Genomic DNA, 18,599 nt, shown 5'->3' with positions numbered 1-18,599 from the left:
TTCAGGGATGGAGACAACGGGAGGGGAATGAGTATGAGTGTCTCATCTTCTCTAAGCATGATTTTCTGTAGGTTCACCCACATCTCTTCTTTTCCAGCTTGCTCTCTTCCTTTAGCCCTGTTTGAGAATTCAGGGAAAGGATGCTGAGGGGTGGATTGTCCTGGTCTATGTCCACTCTCTCATGGACTGGATCCTCCTCTTGTGAAACCTTACTCTGGGATCTCTTTATTTCCAACATTTCTCAGGACTTCCCTGAGGACAACATCCTGAACTGACCATCAGACTCAGGAAGGACAGAATCTGGGCTGCTCACTTGAGACTGTGAGCTCTAGAGGGTTACTGGCTTGTGACAACAAGTAGGGAGAGGTACTGTGTGAACTGTAGCACTTTTAGGTACCCATGTGGGCTGAAGTCACAGGGCTTGTTGTGGAGGTGGCCTGGTTCATCCCAGCTTGCAGCTGGGATCCGAGACACAGAGGGGGATTAGATTCCCTATTCTTGGACAGAAGTAACGTGTCCATTGGGCACTCTGACTCACATGGCAGGGTCACGTTCTTTCCTGAGGCTACAGTGGGGCCTGGCTGTGCCCAGAGGGAGGGTTTGTAAGGAATCTACTCTAGAGAGAAGAAATGTCGAGGGGCTGCCTTTACCTCCACTTCAGTTCTGAGCTGAGAACTCACTGGGTCCTCACTCTGAGGACTCATTCATCTCAGAGTGGACATTCAGATGCTATGGCTATTTCAACACCATCCCCATGTGTGGTCTTTTCTGTTTTGTTGCTGTTTTCTCTGAGTTCCTCACTCTCTACCTCTCTTCCCCGTCTCTTTCTTCTTCTACCTAGCTAGTGACTTCACACTCATCCAGACCACATCCCTTGACCACTACATCTGGGGCTGCCTGGGCAGGGTCTATTCAGAGTCACAACACTTGGATGAACCTGTCTGGGGCTCCTCATCTGTGACCAGGACATCCAGAGAGTTGCTGGGGACCACCCACCCTTGGGAGAGGTTGTATCCACCATAACATCTGTTCTGGCCCTAATGGGTGCTGCTCACATGGCCCAAGGGAAGTCATCCTGAAACAGCCCAGGCTGGGGATGCCATCGAAGGTGCTGGGTGAGGTCACTTGCCCCTTCCTTGGACAGGGAGAATCTGTCTTACCTGATATCAGAGCAACAATGGAGGGTCAGACTATCTCTAGTGACCACAATGGGGCCCTGCTGGGTCAGGAGGGAGAGCTTCCTATACAGTCCTGGGAAAGAAAGACAAGCAGTGAATTTGTATAAGGTGGCTTTTTTTTTTTTTTTCTCTCTGCTGGAGTTTCCATTGTCACTGTGTTTATGGCTCTGTGTCTCTGGTCTGATGTAGGAGATAATATTGGAGCCATTATTCCCTGTCCTTGAGCATAGAGAATGTGATCCAGCTGGAGCTGGACTCACAAGGGTTCACAAGGACACGTCAAACTGGGCTCTGAGATATAAAGGCAATAGCTAGGACAATCTTAGAAAACATCTTTTAGGGAACCTTTCACACAAACTAATAAAACAGAACACAAAGGTCCCACATACTTTTCACTCTTATCTTTTTCAATTAACATTTAGTGAATAGTACGATTTTTTGGACCAGTGAAGGCCCTCCTGACTGTCTTTACTGAAACCTGTACCAATGATTATGTAGAATCACCATGACTTAGCAGTTTCTAACCAATCTGTGAAAAGGTGAAGCTTTCAATGGTTTGTAATGTTAATATATGTTACCTGATTAGGGTCCATATTGCCCTGGAGCAGTCAAGCCCATGAAACATACTCTAAGTCAGAAAGAGTGAGAAAGTTTATTAAGGAGATATATATATATCACTGGGGACCCAGCAGCAACGCAAGCTGTCTCTGTGGAGTCCCAAAGAGCAATTTTACATTAGAGCTTATATAGAATCTTACAAGGGTTAGAAGTGCCTTTGTAGTCTCCAGATGGCCTGGCCAGAGGAGTTATTCATCACAAGATAGTGACAAAAGACTCTTTAGGAGACTAAAGGTATACATATCAGACACCTGGGCTCTGATTTTCCTGTGGGGAGTTGTAAGTCACAGGTGGTCAGACAGAACAAAACTAAGCTATTTGCATCAGATTAAAACAAAGAACAAATTCATTAACATTAGGTCAAAACAAAGTCTTTAACAAAGGTATGTGAAGGAGAAGGCAGGCAGAGGAAGGAGAAAAACTTATAGGTTCATCACTGCGTTAGTTCTGTCAAGCTCTCAGTCGCCCATTTTGAAAAGGAGAAAACATGCTGAGGGGTACTGGGGTCACAATATGCACTGATGATTCTGTAACGTTCCTCAGACGTGGCTGTAGTAGCATACTTGTCTGTTTTCCCACTTTTGTCTATTCTGTAATATTCCTTGGATTTCGGCAGACGTGGCTCTCACAGCATGCTTGTCTATTTCCCTACTTTTGCCTACTTGAACATATGCCAAATAAAACCTTTCTTTTTGCTTTACTACAACTTTGTGGTGTTTTACTCTAGAACAGGCCTCAGGATCTATGTGCTCCTCTCTCCCCAACATCCTTCCTGTCTCAGGCCCTAGATGATTCATGGCCAAGGCTGTGACTTTTTCACCTGAGACCAGGAGATCCAGGGTGTCACTGGGGTTAGACCACACATGGGGATGGTGTTGAAATAGCCATAGCATCTGAATGTCCACGGGTGATTGGGGGTCACGAAGCCCACAGGGAACAAGGCATGGGTATCCCCACTAGAGTGTAGCTGTGAGTCCAGGAGCACTTGTGCTGTCCTTCCTTAGCCCAGAATGAACCTGTCATACTGAAATAGGGAAGAAACAGGGACTGAGCCCCTAGACAAGGAGCCTTGCAACACTTGCAACTTGCAACTTAGAGTACTAGATGCTTGGCTAATGCAAAATCCCCATCCTGGAATGTGAGATAAGGAAAGCACAAACAACATATTCCCTTGTAAGATTTTTTTCAGAAGGACCAACCCGATCTGGTCCCTGGAGCATGTGCAGACATCCGCAGGATGACCAATGGGTGTCTTCCTCCTGACGCAAGTACCCACAAGAGGAATTGAACTGGCACCACAGGGGGACTGCACAGACGCGTCACCCCATAATAAATCCTGCCACCCAATCCAGGAAGCCTTTGCTATGGGTTCCATCTTGGATCCCAGATGCTCATCCAGCTTAATTTAGTATGCACTGTTATTTCTGAGAAGTACCTGCCCCTTGAAAGAAACCTACTAATTATTCATTACCCTTTTATCCTCGCCAAACCGATATAAGCCCCAGAAAAACTTTGTTTGGGGGAACAGAGACTAGCATTGCTTGGTCTCTGTCTGTTCCCCACTCGGGAACCTCTGCTTTCTTTCTGCTGCTAATAAACCTTTGTTTGTATGGAACCTCTGGGCCTCTCCTGGTCATTCTTAGTTAGTAGAAGGCAAGAACCTAAGCAGGGCTTAGTCCCAAGCTGGGAAGCCTTGCCCTGTAACAATACCCCCACCATGAGCCTCACTGGAAGGCCATGTTCCCTTCTGAGGTCACCTCAGGACTTTGCAGGGTTGAGGGTGGGTTTTGTGATCAGCTCCTAGGAGAGAAGGAGGCAGATGCGTTAAATCTGCTACCCCGCATATTACCCGGGGCTGGGCTGTGAGCAGAAAGACATCAGTGAAAAAATACCCCCTCCCTGAGAGGCAGAACCTGAGGATGGGATCCTGGGTGTCCTCTCACCCATCATCACCAACTCCAGGGGGGTCACTGTGTGCTGACAAACCAGTGTGGCTATAATAGTAACAGCGATATTGCCCTGTATATTTTACTGTCAGGTGTAGAATGCAGAATTTCACCTTGTCCCTGGGCTCCAGGGGTTCTGAGTGTCCCGGGGTGATGGGCTTCCCTCTCAATGCAGATGGTACTCCTCAGCCTCCAGGGACCCCTGACACCAAATGGTCACAGGGTTCCTTGAGGTGATCACAGAGCCTGACTCAGCCCAGATGATGGGTTTGGGGAGGGTCCTGGAAGGGAGTGAGAGTGGATTTTAACGGGATTCTTTACTAACTTCAGTTCCCTCTGCTCTCAGACTCAAGGTCCCTCCTAGACTTATCACCTTTATCCCAGAACCACTATCTGGGAAACCTGGAAGGGTTCACCAGCCTGTGCTTGGTTCTTCTGGTCCAGACTCAGCCCTGGAAGAGAGATCTCAGTGAGCAATTTGTCCCTGATGCCTGAGCAGATCCTCTCCTCCCCTTCTGCCTCCGGATGCCCTGGGTCAGATCAGGCCTGGCTCTGAGTTAGACGTCCCTCCTGGACCAGTGTTCCCCTACCCCTCTTCAATCTCACCAAGGCAGAGCAGAGAAGTTAGGAGGTTAGTCATCGTGTCTCCTCCCACTGTATTCATCTGTGCAGATGAGTGAGACCATGACTTTCAGCAGGACAGACAGTCACACAGGGTGTGGACACTTGGAGGGTGTGTCCTACCCATCATGGGACTGTCATGTCAGCCACCCCACAGGAAGGGGAACAGCTCTTCCCCAGCACCCTGGCTCTCAGTTCCCCAGGGCTGGGACTGAGTGGCCACTAGGCTTTCTGGAGACAATTCAGACAGAAATGAGGTTTCTCCTGACCCTGGAGACCTTCTACCTGATCTTCACCTATCTCGAAAGGGCTGGACTTAGCAACCTATAGATCCTGGTACCAATCCTGAGTCTCCATCCCCCCAGGCTGAGTGTGACCAAGGAGACATCATGTCCCATCTCAGAGCCTATGCCAAGGGCATCTCATCTACTCAGCTTATCTGTCATGTCATTATTGGGGCCTTACCACTACCTGTCATTATGCCAGTTCTTGGAGATGCTTCAGGAAGACACAGATTCATACTCTATCCCACAGAGCTCAGATCCGAGGAGACAAACTTTAACAACTAACTGTACAGTTAAAGTCTAATTACACTGTGGCTATGAGTACAAATATAGGGAAATGTGGGAAGAACCATAATTCTTCCTTCTGTCCTCATATTGTTTTTTTTTTTTTTCCTACTACACAGACCCCATCATGGACTTCCCTTCTTTCTTACCCACAGCACCTTTACCCCCATCTTCCTGGGAACAAACCTCTGAGCCATTTCTGCCTCCTCGGTGCTCCTTGTGTCCTTGGGCAGGATTTTCCTGCTCATGCTGTGATTCTATCTTTGAGTTTTAGGAACAGTGATTTGTGTTTGAGCTCTGATTTGAGAGTAAACAATGATTTTTATTTAATTTTGGGGCTATTATCCCTTTCCCTTGTGATCATTATTAGCAGCAATGTCCCTCCTCTAAGACTCATTTTCCTCATGAAACATGTTGTAATGAAGCCCACTCCTCAGAGTGGTTGTGGGAGTTAGTGATGCCTGGACATGAAGGGGCTCAATCCTTGTTAACTTCCAGACCAGCTGAAGACATGAGGGATTGGGACCTGATAGGATCATGGTGTCAGGCTCCACAGTCAAGTTGGAAGATTGAAGAGCCACTCAAGAGCTCTGTCTTGTGAACATCAATAAATGCTCCATATACCAGTGCCGTCGAGTTGATTCTGACTCATAGCGACCCTATAAGACAGAGTAGAACTGCCCCATATGCTCCATATAATATTTCTGAAATATGCAGAATATCACAGTTATATGCATAAAAGGAGAAATTAAAGTTCCCAAAATGGAGAAGGAACCACAGCAAAGAACAAAGGCTAAAGCTGATTCATCATGGGTGTCTGAATCCTGTAAGGGGCCATTGGGGTGGAGACCCCACCTCTGTGTGGACACAGAAGGGGAAGACCTGGATCCTCAGGGGCAGAGAGGCATCAGGGCTCCCAGGTGAGGTGGGAAGGTGTGGCACCTACTTCCTCTTGTTTGTCGATAGGGACCGAAATATCTCTGCTCACTGACCAAGACCATGCCCAGCACTGAGCTTAAATAGACAATTAAGACACATTGATTGCGGGCTGAGAAACGCCAGCATTTATCTCTTGTGACTAGTGTCAGAATTGAAAGAGTGATAATAATGTTTGACAACAAACCTGGATATAAATAGTTAAAACATTTTATAGAGATAAGAAAAAGACAAACCATTAACTAAAAAAAAAAAAATTTTTTTTTTTTTATTAACTAGGATGCATAAATTTCCAAACGAAACTTGTATCTTCATCCTTCATGGTAAAGAAAGTCAAAGTTAAAATTACTTTCTCGAGAAAATGAAATTTATGCTCAATAGAATGACAACCTCCTTGAGACCAGACTTCCCAACGCAAATATAGGTATCGGGAGATTTTGGAAATGTATTGTCAAGGAATTAATTTTGAGTATATAATTCTTTATTGAGCCAAATATTTATTAAGGGGCAATAACTTAACATTGTATTGGAGGTGCTAGACAGTGCAGTACTGCTAGGCCAAAAAGCAAAGGGCATAAAGATTGATAAACGATAAATAAAACAACTTTCTTCTCAGATTATATGTGAGCTACATAGAAAATCATAAGGAATCTACAACAAAACTATTATAACTAATATGTGAGAATAGCAAGTTTGCAGAACGCAAAGTTAACAATAAAAAAACTGAATTCTATACTGTAACTATATACAATTGAAAGTTGTAATAAAAACACAATTAATAATTACCTAAAAAGCATGAAAAGAAGAAGACGAAGAGGAAGACATAAGCTACAGGGAAACAGGATTTGTTGTTTATAGCCCAGGAGAGAAGAGAAATTCAAGAAGGAATGGGGCAAGGTACCGCATTTATTAAGATCAAACATTGAGAGAAACCCACCAAGACAGAAGACTGACAAATCAAAAGGAAGATGGAGCATGTCACTTCTCCCCAATTACTTCTGAGAACAGGGTCCAGGACTCCTGGCAGGAATTCAGCAGTGGCCTAGGGAAAACCTCTTCACTGTTGGCTCCCCACAATGCACAGACCATGGGGGGCTCTGGTTTCTTTTGGGTTCCAGTTGTGAGCCTCAGAGTCCTTGGGGATGTCCTCCCAGAAGTCCTGGAGTCTAATCTGTCTGGCTGACACCATCTCGTCTCCATCCTGGGCCCGAAGTCTAATTAATCTCTGGTGGCACCAGCTTGTCTCCATCCCATGCAACCATGTTGAGATCTGCACTGGCTGTTCCCAGCTTCTGCCAAAATCACCACCGGGATCAGCAAGACCATACCAGCCAGGCCCATGCGCACACAGTTCCCCACTGTGTAACTCTTGGAAGTGGAGGCTGGAAGCAGAAAAGTGAGGTCACTCAAAGTTGCACAAGACTATTCCAACTTGGGACCCTTGCAATAGGAGCTCCTTCCCTACTTTCTTGGTCAGACCCTGTTTCCACCCGGTACTTCCCCCTGGGCAGAGTCCCTGTGGCTTACCTGTCTGAGAGCCTGCTTCTGTGGGAAAGGGGCTCATATCACTAGGGGCTCCTGCTGAAGCTGATCTCAGCTTCATGAGCCCTCCACATGACCTTCCCTTCGTCATGATGCCCTTGCACCTGCTCCCTCTTCCTCTCTTCTCCCCCCACCCACAACTCCCTGAGGCCCCTGGGTTTACCCCTCATATCTCATAACCAGTCAGGGAAATCTGCACAGGGAGGAGAGAGGGACAGAGCACTGCTCTTCTCTACTCCATCAACCCCAGTTCTCTCCTTCCAGCTCAGACCTCTGAATCTCCCTCTCCTCTGGCCACCACAGAGGTAACAACTGCCTTACCCTCACAGTTCCATGGTCCTGAGCTTAATGTCCACCCTCCTCCATGTTCTTCTACAGAACAGATCCCTTCCCTGGGTATTGGAACCAGGACTGAAATGAGTTCAGAAATTACTCTGAATCCAGGGTAAATGTGTTATTCATCACCCACAGGGTCAAGAGCTGATGATGAGGGCCTGGGACATCAAGAGGTACTGATTCTGAGATGGAGGCATCAGGAGGTGTGGGAGCCTCTGTCTTCCCCCCTCAATCTAAACAAGGTTTCCTTTTTGATTTATCCACATCTTGTTCTTTCCCTCTCTCTTCCTTCAGCTCTGCCTGAGAATTCAGGGATGGGATGCCACAGGCCTGGGAGGTTCTGCTTTATGTTCACCTTCTGATAGGCTGGAATCTCCTTATCTGTTCTCTCTTCATTTCCAGCTTATCTCAGAGCTTGCCTGGGGACAATGCTCTGAACTATCAGGATATAGTTACCACAGGGGCTGAGGCTCCTCACCTGAGACCTTAAGATTCAGAGGGCCACTGGGATATGACAACAGGTAGGGGGAGATACTGAGTGAACCATAGCGCCTGTAGGTCCCCATGTGGCCTGAGGTCACAGGACCCATGGTGAAGTAGGCCTGGTTCATCCCAGCTTGGTGTACGGATCGAAGATGCAGGGGGGAATCAACTCCTGCTTCCTTAGAGAGAAGGAAAGTGTCCATCGAGCTCCATGAGTGACACTGCAGGGTCACATTCTCTCCTGAGGCCACGTCGGGTGCTGAATGGGCTGAGAGTGAAGGTATGTAAGGAGCTTTCCTGGAGAGAAGAAGGAAGTGTGTGGTGTTGCCCCACCTCCACCTAGGTTCTGAAATGAGAATTCACCAGGTCTTTGTTCTGAGGGCCCCTCAGTCTGTCTATCTCTGGTTTCTCTGAGTTCCTTACTCTTCCCCTCCTATTCCTGTCTTTTTCTGTACCTCCATTTCTGGGGTGCCACCAGCCTTAGACCAGCATACCTGGGGCTCCTCTACAGTGCCTGTGCAGAGTCAGAGCACATGGATGAGGCCACCTGGAACTCCTTACCTGCAACCAGTATGTCCAGGGGGTCACTGGGGACCAACCACTCTTGGGAGAGATTGTATCCACTGTACTGGCCCTTGTGGGTGCGGTTCACACGGCCCAGGGGGAAGTCAACCTGAGAGTTCCCACGCTGGGGTTGCCAGCCAAGGCCCTGGGGAAGGTCACGTGTTCCCTCTTTGGATAGAGTGAATCTGTCATATTTAACATCAGAGTGACACTGGAGGATAAGACTTTCTGCAGAGGCCACAATGGGGCCCCACTGGGTCAGGAGGGAGGAAGGGCTTCCTGGACGTTCACCTAGGAGAGAAAGGCAAGCAGTGGACTTGAAGGGGCAGGTTCCTTCCAAACACCTTCCCTTTCTTATCTTGGATCTTCATATCTCACTGTCCTTCACACTCTGTGTCTCTGGCCCAGGAAATTGGTGTTCTCCTCACTTGATTATCCCACCTGGGAAACTTCTAGACAAGGCTCGTGGGCCAACTTGTCTGTGGCCTCAAAAAGTTTATGGGGTAGGATTTGACTTCAACAGCTGAGACCAGAAGCTCCAGGGTGTCGCTGGGGTCTGACCATACTTGAAGGGTGGTCTCATAGTATCTATAGCATCTGAATGTCCACCTGTAGCTGGTAGTCATGGGGCTCACAGGGAACAGGGCCTGGAAGTCACCACTGGAGTGTGGCTGTGAGTCCAGGGTTGTGGAGAGCTTGTGTTCTCCTTCCTGAGACAGAATAAATTTGTCATATCCTTGCCATGAGCCACACTGGAGGGTCACATTCCCCCCAAAATCACCACAGGGCTTGGCAGGCCCAAGACAGTAGGTTTGCTGTAGGCTTCTGGGAGAAAAGTAAGTATCTCTGTTGAATGGAAACTCAAATCTCCCCCCACCCCCCATTTCCCTCAGGGATGGGCTGTGAGAGGGGAGATACCCCCTGAGAGCAGACCCCTTCCTGAACAGCAGAATCTGAGGCTAGGCCCCTGAGTGTCCTCTCATCTGTTACCACCAGCTCCAGGATGACGCTGTGTGCTGAATAGCCAGTGCAGCTACAATAATAACAGTGATATTGCCCTGCAGTGAGCTCTGTCAATTGTGAAACAAAGAACTTGGCCTTGTTCCTAGGGCTCCGGTGGGTTCTGAGTGTCCCAGGGTGCTAAGCATCCCTCTCTATACAGATGGTACTTCTTGGCCTCCAGGGTCCCCTGACACCAGTTGGTCACAGGGTTCCCCCAGGCAATCACAGAGTCTGGCTCAGCCCAGGTTTGGGGAGGGTCCCTGGGAAGGAAATTAGCGGTGGGAGCTCCAATATTACCCACCCCTCAGTCCCCCCAGCTCCTAGCCCGGGGATCCTCCCAGACATTCCCCATTGATCTGTTCTCCACCCCCAGCTGCCTATACTAGGATCCTCTAGGAAGGAAACCTAGAAGGACTCACCGGGTTGTACCTGGATCCTTTGGCCCAAACTCAGCCCTGGAAGAGACATCCTGGTAAGAGATTTTGTCCCTTGAAGCCTGAGCAGATCCATTGCTCCCCTTGAGACTCCTGAGCTCCTGGGGTCTCCTGATAGGCCAGATCCTGGCTTTGAAGCAGGCAACCCTCCCAGACAATTGTCCCCCTTTCCTCTTAAAATCTCATGGAGGCAGAGCAGGACCATCAGGGTGGGTGGGAGTCATGGTGTCTCCACCCACTATATTTGTCTGTGAAGAGAGATGGGACTACAGCTCTCAGCAGGACACAGAGGCATACAGAGTGTGGCACTTAGAGGTGTGTCCTACCCATGACGAGGTTGTCAAATCATCAGCCCCACAGAGAGGGAACAGAACTTCCCTAGCAGCCTGGCTCTCAGTTCCCCAGGGGTGGAGCTGTGTAGGCACCAGGCACTCTGGAGACACTTCAGACAGAAATGAGGTCTGACCCTGTTTGCTGTCTGCCTAAGCTGCACTCTTCTCAAAAGATCCAAGATATTGCAGCCAGTACACAGACCCTGGTGTCTATCTAGGATGAATGTGACCAAAGAGATATCCCCTCCCTTCTCAGAGTGCCCACCATGGGATCTCTTCCAACCATTTAGCTTGCCTGTCAACATGTCATTATTGGGCCCTTACCATCGCTTTATGAATAGCAGTGGAATGCTGTTTATACACTATATAAAATATAGTGCCAGAAGATGAGCCCTTCTGGTTGGAAGGCACTCAAAAGACAGCTAGGGAAGAGCTGCCTCCTCAAAGTAGAGTTGACCTTAAAGACATGGATGAAGTCAAGCTATCAGGACCTCCATTTGCTGATGTGGCATGACTCAAAATAAAAAGAAACAGTGGCAAAATTCCATTAATAATAGAAATATGGAATGTATGAAGTATGAATCTTGGAAAATTGGAAATTGTCAAAAGTGAAATGGAATGCATAAACATCAATATCCTAGACATTAGTGAGCTGAAATGGACTGGTATTGGCCATTTTGAATCAGACAACCATACGGTCTACTATGCTGTGAAGGACAACTTGAAGAAGAATGGTGTTGCAGTCATTGTCAAAAAGAACATTTCAAGATCTATCCTGAAGTACAACGCTGTCAGTGATAGTGTAATATCCATACACTTACAAGGAAGACCAGTTAATAAGATTATTAGGCATATTTGCCCACCAACCACTAAGGCCAAAGATGAAGAAATTGAAGATGTTTACCAACTTCTGCAGTCTGAAATTGATCAAACCTGCAACGAGGATGCATTGATATTTACTGGTGACTGGAATGAGAAAGTTGGAACAAAGAAGAAGGATGATAAGTTGGAAAATATGGCCTTGGTGATAGAAACTATGCCAGAGATGACATGATGGAATTTTGCAAGACCAAAAACTTCTTCATTGCAAATAACTTTTTTCAACAACATAAATGATGACTATACATGTGGACCTTGTCAGATGGAATATTGTTGTTGTTGCTAGGTGCCATCGAGTAGGTTCTGACACATAGCAACCCTATGTACAACAGAACGAAATACTGCCCTGTCCTGAGCCATCCTTACAATCATTGTTATGCTTGAGCTCATTGTTGCAGCCACTGTGTCAATCCACCTTGTCGAGGGTCTTCTTCTTTTCTGCTTACCCTGTACTTTGCCAAGCATGATGTCCTTCTCCAGGGACTAATCCTTCCTGACAACATGTCCAAATTAAGTAAGACGCAGTCTTGCCATCCTTGCCTCTAAGGAGCATGCTGGCTGTACTTCTTCTAAGACAGATTTGTACATTCTTTTGGCAGTCCAGAGTATATCCAATATTCTTCGCCAACACCACAATTCAAAGGCATCAATTCTTCTTGGGTCTTCCTTATTCATTGTCCAGCTTTCACATGCATACGATGCGATTGAAAATACCATGGTTTGGGTCAGGCGCACCTTAGTCTTCAGGGTGACGTCTTTGCTCTTCAACACTTCAGAGAGGTCCTTTCCAGCAGATTTGCCCAATGCAATGCGTCTTTTGATTTCTTGATTGCTGCTTCCATGGTCATTGATTGTGGATCCAAGTGAAATGAAATCCTTGACAACTTCAATCTTTTCTCCATTTATCATGATGTTGCTCATTGGTCCAGTTGTGAGGATTTTTGTTTTCTTTATGTTGAGGTGCAATCCATACTGAAGGCTGTGGTCTTTGATCTTCATTAGTAAGTGCTTCAAGTCCTCTTCACTTTCAGCAAGCAGGGTTGTGTCATCTGCATAACGCAGGTTGTTAATGAGTCTTCCTCTGATCCTGATGCCCCATTCTTCTTCATACAGTCCAGCTTCTTGGATTATTTGCTTAGCATACACATTGAATAGGTATGGTGAAAGGTTTCAACCATGATGCACACCTTTCCTGACTTTAAACCAATCAGCAACACCTTATTCTGTCTGAACAACTGCCTCTCAATCTATGTAAAGATTCCTCATGAGCACTATTAAGTGTTCTAAAATTCCCATCCTTTGCAATGTTATCCATAATTTGTTGCTATCCACACAGTCGAATGTCTTTGCATAGTCCATAAAACACAGGTAAGCATCCTTCTGGTATTCTCTGCTTTCAGCCAGGACCCATCTGACATCAGCAATGATATCCCTGGTTCCATGTCCTCTTCTGAAACCAGCCTGAATTTCTGGCAGTTCCCTGTCGATACACTGCTGCAGCCGTTTTTGAATGATCTTCAGCAAAATTTTGCTTGCGTGTGATATTAATGATATTGTTCTATAATTTCCACATTCGGCTGGATCACCTTTCTTGGGAATAGGCATAAATATGGATCTCTTCCAGTCAGTTGGCCAGGAAGCCGTCTTCCGTATTTCTTGGCATAGATGAGTGAGCACCTCTAGCGATGCATCTGTTTGTTGAAACATCTCAATTGATATTCCATCAATTCCTGGAGCCTTGTTTTTTGCCAATGCCTTCAGAGCAGCTTGGACTTCTTCCTTCAGTACCATCGGTTCCTGATCATATGCCACCTCTTGAAATGGTTGAATAGCGACTAATTCTTTTTGGTATAATGACTCTGTGTATTTCTTTCATTTTCTTTTGATGCTTCCTGCATCGTTTAATATTTTCCCCATAGAATCCTTCACTATTGCAACTCGAGGCTTGAATTTTTCTTCAGTTCTTTCAGCTTGAGAAACACCGAGCATGTTCTTCTCTTTTGGTTTTCCATCTCCAGTTCTTTCCACGTGTCATTATAATACTTTACTTTGTCTTCTCAAGAGGCCCTTTGAAATCTTCTGTTCAGTTCTTTCACTTCATCAATTCTTCCTTTTGCTTTAGCTGCTCGATGTTTGAGAGCAAGTTTCAGAGTCTCCTCTGACATCCATCTTGGTCTTTTCTTTCTTTCCCGTCTTTTCAATGACCTCTTGCTTCATGTATGATGTCCTTGATATCATTCCACTACTTGTCTGGTCTTCGGTCACTAATGTTCAATGCATCAAATCTATTCTTGAGATGGTCTCTAAATGCAGGTGGGATATACTCCAGGTTATATTTCGGCTCTCGTGGACTTGCTCTGATTTTCTTCAGTTTCAGCTTGAACTTGCAAATGAGCAGTTGATGGTCTGTTCCACAGTTGACCCTTAGCCTTGTTGTGACTGATGATATTGAACTTTTCCATTGTCTCTTTCCACAGATGTAGTCAATTTGCTTTCTGTGTGTTCCATCTGGCGAGGTCCATGTGTATAGGCGCCGTTTATGTTGGTGAAAGAAGGTATTTGCAATGAAGAAGTCGATCATTCGACCTCCAGCATTGTTTCTATCACCAAGGCCATATTTTCCAACTACTGATCCTTCTTCTTTGTTTCCAACTTTCGCATTCCAATCGCCAGTAATTATCAATGCATCTTGACTGCATGTTCGATCAATTTCAGACTGCAGCAGTTGATAAAAATCTTCTATTTCTTCATCTTTGGCCCTAGTGGTTGGTGCGTAAATTTGAATAATGGTCTTATTAACTGGTTTTCCTTGTAGGCGTATGGATATTACCCTATCACTGACAACGTTGTACTTCAGGATTGATCTTGAAATGTTCTGTTTGACGATGAATGCAACACCATTCCTCTTCCTAACAGAGTAGACTATAAGATCGTCTGATTCAAAATGGCCAATACCAGTCCATTTCAGTTCATTAATGCCTAGGATATTGATGTTTATGCATTCCATTTCATTTTTGACGGTTTCCAATTTTCCTAGATTCATACTTCGTACATTCTATGTTCCGGTTATTAATGGATGTTTGCAGCTGTTTCTTCTCATTTTGAGTCGTGCCACATCAGCAAATGAAGGCCCCAAAAGCTTTACTCCATTCACTTCATTAAGGTTGACTATATTTTGAGGAGGCAGCTCTTCCTCAGTCATCTTTTGAGTGCCTTCAAACCTGGGGGGCTCATCTTCCAGCACTATATCAGACAATGTTCTGCTGCTACTCACAAGATTTTCACTGGCTAATGCTTTTCAGAAGTAGACTTCCAGGTCCTTCTTCCTAGTCTGTCTTAGTCTAGAAGCTCAGCTGAAACCTGTCCTCCATGGGTGACCCTCATGGTATCTGAATACCAGTGGCATAGCTTCCAGCATCACAGCAACACACAAGCCCCCACAGTACGACAAACTGACAGACATGTGGGGGAATATATCAGAATCAAATTGACTACACGTATGGAAAGAGATGATGGAAAAGCTCAATACCATCAGTTAGAACGAGGCCAGTGGCTGACGGTGGAACAGACCATTAATTGCTCCTATGCAAGTTCAAGTGGAAACTGAAGAACATTAGAACAAGTCCAGGAGGGCCAAAGTATGACCTTGAGTTTATCCCAAATGAATTTAGAGACCATCTCAAGAACAAATTTGATGTGGTGAACACTAATGACTGAAGACCAGACAAGTTGTGGAATGACATCAAGGACACCACATGTGAAGAAAGCAAGAGTTCATTAAAAAGACAGGAAAGAAAGAAAAGACCAAAATGGGTGTCAGAAAAGACTCTGAAACTTGCTCTTGAATGTCATGTAGCTAAAGCAAATGGAAGAAATGATGAACTAAAAGAATTGAACAGGAGATTTCAAAGGGCAGCTCAAGAAAGCTAAGTAAAGTATTATAATGACATGTGCAAAGACCTGGAGTTAGAAAATCAAAAGCTGAAAGTACTGAAGAAAAAATTCAAACCTCTAGTTGCAATATTGAAGGATTCTATGGGGAAAATATTAAACGATGCAGGAAACATCAAAAGAAGATGGAAGGAATACAGTGTCACTATACCAAGAAGAACTGGTTGATGTACAACCATTTTGGGAGGTAGGATATGATCAGGAACTGATGGAACTGAAGGAAAAGGTCCAAGCTGCACTGAAAGCACTGGTGAAAAACAAGCTCCAGGAATTGATGGAGTACCAATGAGATGTTTCAACAAATGGATGCAGCCCCGGAAAGTTCCCACTTGCCTATGCCAAGAAATTTGGAAGACAGCTACCTGGTCAATCGATTGGAAGAGATCCATAGTTATGCCACTTTTCCAAAGAAAGGTGATCCAACAGAATGTGGAAAGTATCAAACATTATCATTAAGGTCACACACAAGTAAAATTTTGCTGAAGGTCATTCAAAAGTGGTTTTAGCAGTATATTGACAAGGAACGGCCAGAAATTCAAGCCAGATTCAGAGGAGGACGTGGAACCAGGGATATCATTGCTGATGTTGGATGCTGGCTGAAAGCAGAGAATACCAGAAAGATGTTTACCTGTGTTTTATTGATTATGCAAAGACATTCGACTGTGTGGATAGCAACAAATTATGGATAACATTGCAAAGAATGGAAATTCCAGAACACTTCATTGTGCTCATGAGGAGCCTGAACATAGGTCAAGAGGCAGTTGTTTTAACAGAACAAGGGGATACTGCACGGTTCAAAGTCAGGAAAGGTCTGGGTCAGGGTTGTATCCTTTCACCATACTTATTCAATCTGTATGCTGAGCAAATATTTTGAGAAACTGAACTATATGAAGAAGAATATGGCATCAGGAGTGTAGGAAGACTCAGTAACAACTTGCGTTATGAAGATAACACAACCTTGCTTGCTGGAAGTGAAGAGGTCTTGAAGATCAAAGACTGCAGCCTTCAGTATGAATTGTACCTCAACATAAAGAAAACAAAAATCCTTAAAACTTGATCAATAAGCAACATCATGATAAATGGAGGAAGGACTGAAGTTATCAAGGATTTCGTTTTACTTGGATCCACAATCAACACCTATGGAAGTAACAGTCAAGAAATCAAGGGACACATTGCACTGGGTAAGTCAGATGCAAGAGACCTCTTTAAAGTTTTGAAAAGCAAAGATGTCACCTTGAAGACTAAGGTGCGCCTGACCCAAGCCATGGTGTTTTCAATCACGGCATATGCATGTGAAAGCTGGACAATGAATAAGGAAGACAGAAGAATTGATGCCTTTGAATTACTGCCTTGCTGAAGAAGAGCGAATACACCGTAGACTACCAGAAAAACAAACGAGCCTGTCTTGGGATAAGCACAGCCAGGATGCTTCTTAGAAGCAAGGATGGCAAGACTACGTCTCACATACTTTGGATACTTTATCAGGAGGGATCAGTCCCTAGAGAAGGACATCATGCTTGGTAAAGTAGAGGGTCAGCAAAAAAGAGGAAGACCCTCAATGAGATGGATTGACAATGGGCTCAAGCATAACAGCGATTATGAGAATGGGGCAGGACCGGGCAGTTTTCATTCTGTTGTACATAGGATTGCTATGCTGTACATAGGATTGCTATGAACTGGAACCTAACAACAACCATTGCCGGTTATCATGTCTTCAGGAAGACACAGATTCATAATCTGCCCTGCAGTGCTCATATTTGCAAAGACAAGCCTTCAACAACTAAAGTCAGCTAAAGTCTACTTACACTGTGGCTGTGAGTACAAAGAGAAATACAGGGAAATATGTGAAGAAACCATGACTCTTCCTCCTGCCACTGTTGTTGTTTGCCAACGAGTGGATTGCAACTCATAGTGACTCTATAGGACAGAGTAGAATTGCCCAATAAGGTCTCCACAGGGCGGCTGGTGGATTTGAACTGCCGACCTTTTGGTTGGCAACCTGAGCTCTTAATCACTTTGCCACTAGGTCTCCTACCCTCCTGCCCCTAGATTGTGGGGTTTCTTTCTACTAAACAATCCCGTTCACCAACTTCTCTTTTTTCTTAACAAAAGCTTTGTCTTCATCTCCACGCAAACAAATCTCTGAGTCATTTCTGATTCCTCAGTGCCTCTTGTGTCCTTCGATAATATTCTTCTCATATAGGGGCTCTGTCTTCAAGCTTTAGGAGACAACGAATGGGGTTAGAACTCTGAATATGGGAGAAAGTGATTTTTATTTAATTTCTGGCCACCATCCACTGCGGAAACTCTGGTGGCGTAGTCATTATGAGTTACGGCTGCTAATCAAAAGGTCTGCAGTTCGAATTCACCAGGCGCTCCTTGGAAATTCTATGGGGCAGTTCTACTCTGTCCTGTAGGGTCGCTATGAGTCAGAATCAACTGCATGGCAGTGGGTTTGTTTGTTTTTTGGTACCATCCACTGCTGTGTGATCTTTAGAAGTAACATCTCCTCTCTGAGCCTCATATTCTTCATGTGGAGGATGTAATGAACCCCACTCCTCAGAGTGGCTGTGGGAGCAGTTGTGCCTGGGGCATGGAAGGGTTTTGATTCTTGTTAATTTCTAGACTGGATTAAGACATGTGGGGGTTGGAATATGAGAGGATCACAGTGTTGGCCTTTATAGTCAAGGTGGTGGTTAGATGAGCCTACTCAAGAGCCCAAACATGTGTCTGCTCCAAACATAAAGAGATTTTACATGTAATACATATGAAATGTGTATGCATAGTCAAAGGAAGGAAAAGAGAAATGAACATTTCCAAAATGGAATGGGAACCATAGCAAAGAACAGAGACCAAAGCCGAGTGGTCACTGGTACCTGGGACTAGCAAGAGGTGGAGACAGGGAAGGAACCTCAAAATCTTCATGGGCAGGAAGATGATTCAGGGAGATCTTGGTGAGTTGGGAAGCTGTGGTACTCCCTCTCACTTGTTTGTGGACAGACAGTGGAACACCTCTGCTCACTGATTTGGACCCATGGTTACAATAAACACAAATAGAACGTTAAGCTACATGGGTGTCTTAGGTTGGATTCTCTAGAGGAGCAAAACCAGTGCAGCATATAAATATATATGTTGTTTGTTAGGTACTGTCGAGTCAGTTCCAACTCATAGCAAACCTATGCACAACAGAATGAAACACTGACCAGTC

The 18,599-nt window shown here is 45.3% G+C and overlaps 1 protein-coding gene and 1 pseudogene across 11 annotated transcripts in view; both read right to left on the bottom strand.

Moving 5' to 3' along the window:
• Positions 1-925: 925 nt before the first annotated feature.
• On the bottom strand, positions 926-5,180 carry LOC135232686 (leukocyte immunoglobulin-like receptor subfamily A member 6; annotated as a pseudogene).
• A 956-nt stretch (positions 5,181-6,136) lies between these two features.
• The window catches only part of LOC100666435 (leukocyte immunoglobulin-like receptor subfamily A member 6), a 30,096-nt gene continuing 17,633 nt past the window's right edge, over positions 6,137-18,599 (bottom strand). For 2 of the 11 annotated variants that reach the window (XM_064293331.1, XM_064293333.1), the window contains 4 exons: positions 10,215-10,250; positions 8,791-9,084; positions 8,225-8,575; positions 6,137-7,250 (listed from right to left, as the gene is read on the bottom strand). In XM_064293331.1, coding sequence (XP_064149401.1) covers positions 7,087-7,250; positions 8,225-8,575; positions 8,791-9,084; positions 10,215-10,250 — 845 coding nt within the window. In that variant the 3' untranslated portion in view covers positions 6,137-7,086. Of the gene's footprint in view, positions 7,251-8,224; positions 8,576-8,790; positions 9,085-10,214; positions 10,251-18,599 lie in introns of those variants that run through there. The other 9 variants (XM_064293330.1, XM_064293332.1, XM_064293335.1 and 6 more) reach the window with 6 other exon arrangements.

The sequence above is a fragment of the Loxodonta africana genome, chromosome 11 (assembly GCF_030014295.1).
Source record: "Loxodonta africana isolate mLoxAfr1 chromosome 11, mLoxAfr1.hap2, whole genome shotgun sequence".
NCBI classification, from domain to species: domain Eukaryota; kingdom Metazoa; phylum Chordata; class Mammalia; order Proboscidea; family Elephantidae; genus Loxodonta; species Loxodonta africana.
This window is presented reverse-complemented; position numbering and strand designations above follow the sequence as displayed.